This window comes from Coffea eugenioides, chromosome 6, assembly GCF_003713205.1.
Source record: "Coffea eugenioides isolate CCC68of chromosome 6, Ceug_1.0, whole genome shotgun sequence".
In the NCBI taxonomy this organism is placed as follows: domain Eukaryota; kingdom Viridiplantae; phylum Streptophyta; class Magnoliopsida; order Gentianales; family Rubiaceae; genus Coffea; species Coffea eugenioides.
The window spans coordinates 12,346,666-12,357,574 of record NC_040040.1 but is presented as its reverse complement, the minus strand read 5'-3'; the positions used below and the strand labels follow the sequence as shown (position 1 = coordinate 12,357,574).

General features: G+C 34.2%; 1 protein-coding gene across 1 annotated transcript; it reads left to right on the top strand.

Moving 5' to 3' along the window:
* The first annotated feature begins 6,867 nt into the window (after positions 1 to 6,867).
* On the top strand, positions 6,868 to 10,236 carry LOC113774828 (glutaredoxin-C4). The gene is made up of 4 exons (XM_027319461.1): positions 6,868 to 7,211; positions 8,816 to 8,889; positions 9,640 to 9,738; positions 9,836 to 10,236. Exons 1-4 carry the CDS (start codon positions 7,009 to 7,011, stop codon positions 9,910 to 9,912), a joined length of 453 nt encoding a protein of 150 aa, XP_027175262.1. The 5' UTR covers positions 6,868 to 7,008; the 3' UTR covers positions 9,913 to 10,236.
* Positions 10,237 to 10,909: the final 673 nt, after the last annotated feature.

Below are 10,909 nucleotides of genomic sequence, written 5' to 3'. Positions count from 1 at the left end.
TGATTAAGGAGTGGAGGAGATGTCACCGCATTTGGAGATTGTTCACTGGATTCATTCACTTGAACCATTTGATGTTGGGGTCTCAATTTTTGCTCTTCAACTTTCTTTTCAACTGCATCTTTAGATTCTTCTTCTTGAGATTCTTGCAGTACCATGTCATTTGTCAGAATAACTGCACTCTCATCTTCCTCATGGTCGATAATAGTCGGTGAGGGCAATTCTTCATAAACTGGAGAAATCAATTTGCTCGTTTTAAATGCCCGTTCACGCCTTGCTTCTTCCATCCCTTTATTCATCCTTTGTGTCTCCTGTTGAAGTTGGTGTACCCCCTGTTGAATTTGATATATGTTAGTAGCTATTAATTCAACCATTTCTTCAAGAGACATACCTGACATGGATGACTGTTCTTGAGACTCATACTGCTGAAAACTCATTGGCTGCTGAAAATTCATTGGCCCTGTTGTATAATCATAACTGGAGTTATCCCACCATCCTTGATCATACCCGTTTGGATTAGAGTTATACCACGTTTGAGACCAGGGTGAAAAATCTCCATAATTATTGAGTGGGACACTCAGATTATCTTGATATTCGAGGCACATACCAGTTGAATGATCCCTGGCATAACAAATTTTACAGGTTGCAGCAGCCATTCGTTTTCTAATAGAGTTTACGGCCTCTGCATGTGCGAACTTAGCAAAAAAACTAGTCTCATCGCTTTCCTCGGAAACAAAATCCATTATATCACCAAAATACGGAGTGTTAGAGGCCATAAACTATATATATAAAAAAAACAAGAGAAAAATAAATAAATAAAAAATAAATAAATAAAAACAAGGTGAACTCAAAAAGAAACAAATTAATCTGACACCAGTCCCCGGCAACGGCGCCAAAAATTGACAGGAGCCGAACCTGTGCAATAATAAATACCTGCTCAAATAAAATACAAATTCTGTATATAGAGATAAGCAGGGTCGAATCCACAGGGACTGGGGATAATTTAATTTCTTCTCAAGTTCCAGATATGGGGGGTTTTTGAAAATGAGAGTAACTAAATTACTTGGAATAAATTAAAATAAAAATAAAGTAACTACAACTCAAATAACTAATTATCACAATAACAATAAAATGGATGAACTCTAGCCAAGAGACAACTTCGGAGATGGTTCACTTAATTCGATCACAGATGCAAGGATTATTCCAGTTACTATCTGATAAATTAGTTATAGTTGTCATACACGCGATAAACAACCAACTCTTCCTCAATTTGTCGATAGCCAAGGTACGACCGTTGACTATTTCTCTAATCAGGAAATAACCCTAGGTACGACCATAGAAGTTCAATTCCCTAATTGCATGAATAATTAGAAGAGCCTAATTCTAACCAATCAACACGCTACGAGGGTCTCTTTAAGTTAGCCTGTCTATCTCCCTGACACAAACCCAATCATGCCAGTTGCCACCAGTTTAGAATAATTAAACAATTACGGATTTAACTATCCTAATTGGCTTCAGGTTATTGAATTAATCTAGAATCCGGGCCCTGGATAATCGAATAATAAAACAACCATATGAACATAAAGCAGAAGATAGACAAATACCAGTGAATAATGGAAATAAATAAAAACTAATTCGATCTCACAAATTTAGTTGAACCAAGTCCTCCGTTGTTCTTGATTAGACAAACTTAGCCACGTCTCATGAGAAAATCTTCAAGTAATTTCATTGAGGTCCAGGCCATCAAAAGAGCCAAGAAAGAAACAAAACTAAACTATGCTAAAAAGCTCAACTAAAACTCTCCCTTCAGCCTTTCTTATATAGCCAAAAGGATACATGACACAAGGCTTTCCTTTATCCCGTGGTCCCCGCACGAATTGAGAGTCCAATTCCAATTTACAAGCCTTGTACGTTTCTTTCTCATTTTAAAGTCCAAAAGGAATGATGACTCCAAATGCTCTTATCCCGTGGTCCCCGCCGAGATTGAGAGTCAAACAAACTCAAAAGAAAAGCCTGCCGAATTACTCCTTGTTTCCTAATGTTCCTAGGACTCCTTGTACCAGCCTTCTCTTCATCAGCTAAAAAGGGAAGCCGTTTGTTTGATCTCTTGTGGGACACGTTGAGGGAGCTTCATAGAAGACTCCCACTTGTGAAGTAATTTGCTTCAAAAAGTCCCTGCTTTTTGTAGTTTTCTGCTCCATTCCCTGGAATTAAGTCCAGATACCAAATATGAGTAAATATCAACAATTAACACAATATTTGATACGAACAAAAGGGGAAATTAATAATAAAATTGCAAACAAATAATGCCCTATCACTTTCCTTTCCTTTTACTTTTTCTCTATATCGACATCTCTGTTTATCTTCATGATGACCTACCATATCATAACTATCTCTGTTTACTTTATAAATATAGCATTATTTTACTTGCAGGAGTAGATTTTATTGTCAACTAAAGAGAAATGAATATGCTTATAGTGATGATAAAGAAATAAATAATGCAATTGATAACTAAGAAGCATGGAAGATGAGGAATTAGTGAAAAAATTGTTGGGTTGATTGTTATCCTGAAAACTTAGAATATTAATAAATGCATTTGATTTTTTAAATTTGATTAATATTGTTGGTTTTGATTTTATTATGGATGGCTTTACTTTGTTTTACAATGTTAATATATATTTCTATGGAGGTCGGAGTATTGTTCTACTGGTGGAGATAGGTTAGATTATTATTTGTTTTGCGACAATGTTAGATATTGAATTGAAGTTTAGAGTGTGAGTTTGGTTGTTGGTTATCAAAGGAGAATTGATTTTTCAAAAACATTTAGACTGGGATGATATTACAAAACAGATGTTGAGATTTTTGGAACTGCTAAAATTCTTAAACCGTTCATACTATTTATTTAGCAGGTTTGTCACATGTTTGAAAATAATTAGATTTGGTATTGGAGTTTGAAATGTTTGCTTGGTAGTGGTGCTGTTGCAAAATTGGAAGAAGGTGTTGAGAAAAATAGTTTTCTTTTGTTTTTTATAGAACAGGGGTAATTTAGGGTGTTTGAGAAAAAATCTAGCTTGATAGGTCATTCTTGTTACCTAAATAGTAAAAGCAAGAGAACTAGGTGTAATTTCTAAAACCTAAGGACAACTCTCTGCAACTATTTGATACTTCAAGGGAGGTTTGTGAAATTATCTCTTATTTTTATCTTTTTTTCTTCTTCTTCTTTTTGGTGATGGAAGATATTAATAACTTTTTAATAGTTGGAGATAACTTCAAAAACCTCTCCCGAGATTTCTGGCTATTTTAGTGGTCTATCTTTAAATTTTAAAAATTACACTAACTTCCCTTTTGATTAATTATCTCGTTACATTTAGCCCCAATTAGCAATTAAAAAGTAATATTAGAATAAAGAAAATAATATGATTCCATTATTATCCCTCATTTACTACATTATTTAGTTAGTTTAATACCAACCCACACATTAAAGAAAAATATTAGAATTTGCTATTTATATATAGGAATCAAATCACTTAAAGCATCAAAAAATAATATATCATTCTATATTTTTCACTTAATGTAATATCCAAATTATTTTTTTATTATATACCCATTGTTAAAAATGATCAAAAACAAATTATTAACAAAAATTTCAGCCAAAACATCACAGAGAATGAACTTTAACTTCATAAATATCATTGACAACATATTAAAATTAGTTGCTAAAATTTTTATGCTATTAAAGTTCGCTCTTTGTAATGATTGGTTACAATCTTTTTTTAATTATTTGTTGTTGATCATGCTGGATAATGGACTTACAATTGAAAAGAGTAATTTGAATTTTACATTAAATGAAATATATATATAATAATATATTGCTATTTTTTGATACTATATGTAATTTGATCCTTGATGATAAATAACATGTTCTAGTATTTTTCTTTTAATGTATTGGTTAGTATCAGACTATTGAAATAATATAGTAGATATGGAGCACTAGTGAAATCATGTTATATTTTATCTTTTAATATCACTTTTTAATTATTGATTGGACCTATATATTACAAAATAATAAATCTCAAGAGAGGTTAGTATAATTTTTAGAACGTAAAGAAAGATTAGTGAAATAGTTGAGACTTGAGATTGCTCATTGCTGGGATTTTTGTTGAAGCTCATTGATGGTCAGACGAAACATGTAACAGTACCAACTCTTTTTTCACAAGGAAGAAGAAAAATAAACGAGTTAACTGAGAGAATGAGAGTGAGAGTTCATCCGAATATATAATTTTTGGAGTTGTAAATATTTTGTTGTGATTTCCTTACTTAGATTAATATATATATATATATTAAGCAAGAACTGTAATTGAGTTTCTTAAAAAGAATTAATCCAACCAATTTGTTGAACATTTATGAAATTGTGTCTGTCCATAGCTTCAAATATCTGTCAACTTCAACGGTAACTTAGTGTGACTCATCTCATCGGACTTTCGGTACGTAAATAGTATTTGGGTGATTGATTAATTAATAATTGACGACAAGGTGGAAGAAATCACTATTTTAGGAACTACAATATGCAGCCGCCCCGCCCCGGGACAATGATTGTGAATTTGTGATTGAGGAATGGCATCCAAAATTAGTCAACAAGGTTCTCAGTTGTCTGTTGATCAAGTTTAGACCTCAAAATTATTGGGCTAAATTATTGGGCTTTTGTTTTTAATGTAAATAGATAGTTTTTTGTGGTTGTTATACCTAAAATATCCAAATTATTGTTGTGAATTTGGAAGTCGATTTGACCGGCCCATCTACCCGCACTTTCCTTGAGACATTTTTGTCAAACACCGATTTGGCCCCCTCAGAGTTGCCGTGCATTTACCAAAAAAAAAATTTAAATACTAAAAGTACTTCTAAAATATTTTGTAATTAATTTTCATAACTTAAGGAACCTAGTATTTGGCAATTTAAAAGTATTTTTGTTAAAGTATTTGCGTCAAAAGTATTTTGTTTTTTTATAAGTTATGGTAACCCCAAATGGGGCTTTAGACAAAATTAACAACTATCAGAGAAGCCTATTTTCTATCCTCAATCTTGTTCCATTGTTAGTCCTCAACCTCAAGGATTATTTTCCACATAATTTTATTTTAATTAATAAAAAAATTAATATTTGATTTTGGCTATCATTTTCCTGTATTCAAGAATTTCCTCAAAACTTTTGAAACTTTCTCTGTAAATCCTGCTGTACTCATTTTTTTTTGCCCCCAAATCAGGCCGTGCTTTAGAGTTTTGACACCCAAGTCATAGCTCACTGTCTAAGCATACTAACATTTACGCCATGCTCAACTAAACTCAAGCTTATATCTAATTCCACCTAATTTGGACTGATCAAGCTTGGATTGTAGGGTTAAACAAATTTCACTTCTCTTTGTATGTTGAGAAATAAGGGAATAGTATGTTGACAGAAAAAAATAAGGGATTAGTAATATAGTATGTTGAGAAATATATGGCTAGCAAATTTCATGTCTTCGTCATTAATTATTTAATTAACTCGTGCTTGGTTAGACTCGCATCAGCAAGTTTATGGAGAATGTTATAATCTTGTAGATAAACCAAATCCTCATCGATGTACTAACTAATTTTGTTTTGTGCACTTGACCCTCGAGTTGGTGGTCTACTCTTCCAGTGCCCCAAAGTGCAGATTTTACTCCCTAAACTTTAGGGCACTTGACCCCAAATTTTGGAGATAATTATACTAGTTTGAATATAAACAAGTAAACTTAAGATCACATTTACTTAAACTTAGCTCACTCAAGCTCAACTTCAAAGCCAAATTGGATCTTTATTTAGTCAAGCTCAGTCAAACTTGTGTGATATAAATTTATATAATTTTAAACAAGAGATATGGTAGTTTTTCACACAAATAAATACAACAAAGTCAAAATACATATGTATTTGAAATTTGATTGAACTCGGTCAAACTCAACCAATTTTCGAGTTTTATATATCCATCTCTAAATCAACTTTGAACTTGTCAAGTTATTCGAATTGTTCGAACTTGATCAACATGAATTTAGAGTTTGAACTCTAATTTTGAGCAAGTAAACTCACAAGTTATTTGCACTCCTATTTAGAAGTCGATTTCACAATGTACCCCCACTTGGATTGATTTCTTAGACATTCTTGTCATGCATAGCGAGACACAACTGGACTAAAGACTCTAACAGTTGTCAGTAACAATTGTCCGAACGGAACTTTTTTATTTTTTAAATATGTAATTCTATGTGAAATACTTGTAAAATTTAATAATGGAGACACAATTATTATATATGAAACCCATATGAATAGTAACAAAACATCATACTCGTATTGTGAAGATCTATAAAAAATTTACATAGAATTACAAAACGTTCAAAAAATGTTACAAAATGTTCAAAAAACGTTCAAAGGATTATTTACCCCATATTTTTATTTTAATTAGTACAAACAATTAATATTTAATTGTAGCTATTATTTTTCTATTTTCCTAATTTAGAGAATTTCCTTAAAAAATTAAACACTTTCCGATAAAATTGTGCTGCACTCATATTTTTTGTTGTTTTAATATAAGGCCATGATTTTGACCACCCCAGTTGAAAGCTCACTAAGCAAGCTAACACTTAGGCCATGCTCAATTCATCTCAAGCTTATGTTAAGTTCTGCCTAATTTCGATTGACCAAGCTTGGATATTAAGATTAATTCGACTCCATAGCTATAATGAGAGGTCTGGCTACGTGACAGATAAATTAAGGAACTAGTGCCTAGTAAAAGATATGACATTAAATATTTCGTAAATACTTCCAATTTTATTAATTGGTAATATGTTTTTTAGTATTTGGTAGTCGAGTTTTTTGTTTATCATTTCAATACCACAGCAGCACAGATCCTCCAAGAATCCTCCCAAGTAGTCTCAGTTGATAAAGAATCCAAGGGCGGCGATTGCATGACCTAGACCCTGAGCCGCCGTATCAAAAATTACAGTAGAAATGGTTAAGGCATCATCTGTTATTCATTTGATCTTCATATCAACTATTTTGACTGCCTTCATTTTTTTAAGCTCATCGGCTTCAACGCCGTATGAATCCGATGACGAAGCTGAACTCGAAGCCGCAGCAGCCGCCGCCACCCAGTTCGTCAAGGAGACCATTGGTTCTCATACCATCGTTATCTTCTCCAAATCTTACTGCCCGTAATTACCCGTCTCCTTCCCTCTTGATTTTTCATTTTTGGTTTACTGAAAACTCTGTATTTAGGCATTTCAGATCAATATATTGCTTAGGCTGAATATGCTTGCTATTCTTTTAGAACTGGAATAGGATCGGAATTGGAAAATGTAACTATTCAATTTAAGTTGCATTTGTACAGAATACCATACCAATCCGATTCCATTTCAGGTACAGAACTAATTACAGCCTTACTGGAATTATAAGTTTGAAAAGCTTCGTGTGTTGAAACTGGCTTTTTGCATCGTATTGGGCAGAAAGGGGTAGTAGCTCTGTGCCTTAGAACTTTATATGATGAAAAAAATTACAAGGAATAAAAAAAAAAGGTACATTACAACTCAACCGCCCAAGATCAGTTGTATAATATACTAGAAACATGTTAGATCCACGCACTATAAGAAAGAGACAGTTTAGACCCTTACTTGTCGGTTAACTCCAGTATATGGGAATTTTAGATACAGAGGAAATCAACTAGCCTATTCTGAGTTTAAGTGTTTATTTCTTTTGCAAATTGAGGTAGATGAAAATGAATGATATGCTATGAAATGGAAGCAAATAACTTCAAGAAATGGGAGAAGCTGGAAAAACGAGGGAAAGAAGAAAGAAAAGTCTTATGTTAGACATTCTATGCTTCTTGAGAACAAATTTAGAGGAAGATTTATTTGGTTGGGCCCTTACTGCTAACATTGGGATGTAACATTGGAAGTTTTTTTTGTGATTGCCACTAGTGATGCTAGCTCTAATTGCTTGTCATCTCTGCTCTGAGTCTTCCGATTGGTGTTATTCATTGCAGATTGGTTGTTTTTAGTACATGTCTCGCTATACTAATTGGACAACTTCGGCCTTGTTGAGCGCCAAAGTTTCAACTACCAACTTAAAATCTTTTAATTTGTTTCATTTAAGCGTTGCGTTCTCAGTTTATGGCACAGACAGCCATGCTATTTGGATCAAGACGTTTTGGAAGCCTCATAAGACAAAAAAGGACGAAAAGAAAATGTCGTCTGTTTGTCTTCCTCTATTGGCCCTGGATGATATTGGCACTGGTTTGAGATTGTTCTGTTGGTATAAACACAAGTATTAGAACCCCTTTCTGAGTGAACTGATGTTAGTGAAGCGTTTATGAAATTGAAACTTTAAGTTTGAGCTTCCAAAAATTGATTCATCAAATGTCATCATGCACTTCTAGAGCTGTTTATTTTAAAGCTAAAAGCACCAAAGTAGAATATCTTAGTTAGATGTGGCTGTTGATGTGATATTTTTGTGATGGTTTTCTTGCGGTAAAGCATACTGATTAACCATGCTAGAAATGAAATGCTGAATTTGTGGACAAGCTTGAAGCTTTCTTAACTCTTTCGGATTGTCCACCTTCTAAAGATACATAGCCAGCTGAGTGGCTATCTGCCATAGGAAAAGGTTTATTATCATGCTTTCTTGTATTTCTGGCTACCATACTGCATTTCTAAAACTGCTATATTACACACACAGCTGTCAGAACACTTGACATGCACATTATACTGTTACATGTTTCTTTTGTTTTTTGTTGTAACTTTGTTAAGCAATTGATTTGCAGATATTGTAGAAGGGCTAAGGCTGTTTTCAAGGAGTTGGAGCAAGTACCATATGTTGTTGAGCTTGATGAGAGAGGTTTGTCAACTTCCCCTTCCTCCCCCCCCCAAAACCACCAGCCCAAACAAACAACACAACCCCAAACACCATTCTTTGCCCCTTTAGTGTCTCTTATTCATCTTGATATCTCCAGCTGCTGATGCTTTTGGAGCCTGCCAAGTGTAAAATTTTTAAAAGCCTCCTCTGGAAACTGACGTGTTCTGGGTTGTATCATGAAAAGGACAACATTTCAAGGCTTTCCTTCAGGCATCGTAAAACCTGGATGCATTAGTTGCCTAGACATTGCTAAATGATGATGCATCAAATCATGCTTTTGAAGGCTGCTAATTTTTTGTTTTCTAATCTGTGTTCCTTTTAATTCTGGCTTGATCAACAAAGGAGATTATGTGGCTTATAAAACTGCAGCTGTTTCAAACTCGGTAGTCAGTTTCTGGTTCAGAGAGTTGGAGAGAGAGATTTGTCTCACTTTCTTCTTTGGGGTTGGAGGTGTAGGAGCTGTTTGAATGGCATCCCCTGTGCTGTTTGATAGAGGCTTTAGAAAACCTATGGTGTTCAAAATATGACCTTGACAAAGAATTACTAGCAACCATTTTTTTCTCCTTTCTTTGAGGATGTCAGAGCAGATTGTCAGCTAAGCAGTTTGGATGACTCAACTATTTCATAATGAAGAGGGATGGGAATTTTCTTTGGGTCGCATTGCTCCCCTTGGTCTATATATGATCATGCCATTACTCTTCACGTTTCTGACTGAGTTTTTCTCTCCTCTAGATGACGGTTGGAAAATTCAGAATGCTGTGAGCAAAATTGTTGGAAGACGCACCGTCCCACAAGTTTTCATTAATGGAAAGCATATTGGAGGTTCTGATGGTAATTAACTACACTGCACATCCAACCGCTTTTATCTAATTCCCATGGTTTTCATGCCAACTTTTATATCCTGAGGATAACACAAACATTCTTCCAGATACCGTCGAAGCATATGAAAGTGGAGAATTGGCTAAACTATTGGGAATTACTACAAGTCAGAGGGACGATCTCTGAGCAAAAGGTTTTGCAGCTTGAATAACTGTTGCGACGAGCAGAAAACTGAATGTGTCTAGATAAGATAAATTCCCTTGCAGACTGGGCAGTTGATAAACAGCAACATTATCTATAGAGGCTGCAGTGTATCCCTGCTTCATGATTGCCTGTCTGTTTCAACCAATACTAGAAAAATAGAAATGCATGAACTTTTTCTTTTGATGATACTGATCATTATATTGGGCAAAATTTCCTTCAAATACACTACTGATGGTTGCTAATTTTGTTACTTCTACTTTCCTCGCACTACCTAGTTCATCAATGACAAAAACATGTTCACTACAAGTGGAAATTCAATTGCGTGAATGACTCAAAAATTTATGCAAGCTTGTAAAATCTGTTCAGATGGGTCCTCCAAATTGGTCCAAAATCTCGATGTGGTCCTTCCAAATGAAAATGCCGATCCTCCAAAGCAGCAAAACATCTTAAATTTGGTTCCTCAAACAAAAAAAGTTGCCTCCAATCAATGTGTCTCTATATGACAATAGTTCTAAATTCATATGATTGTGTGGTGTACCTGTTTGATTTGATGGTGATTCTGTCTCTGTCAAGTTCCCTCAGTTCAATTAGGTCACCTCTTAGAGTAGGCTCCCTTCTATAGGAGTAGGAGTAACCTAGGTTAGATTAGATGAGTTGATACCTGGTACAAAAAAAAACCAAAAAAGTTTCATTTAGCTTGTCCAAAGAAGGACAAAAGTATCAATTGGATCCCTTATAATGAAAAAATTATTAAGCTCCTCGTCTAAGTTGAGAAAATAGGCAATAAATGAAACAGTTTTAAGAAAAAAAGAAATATTACTTGGATCATTTTGTTATTTCATTGGCAAGCCCTTAAAATTAGGGTACCGTGTAGGTAGATGATCTAAGGGCAGAGAGAAGTTGCAAGGTAGCGTTTAACTTGAACAGTTGCAAATTGCAATTCCAGACCTCATTCTTTCCCGTTTGCCCCCCTCCCCAT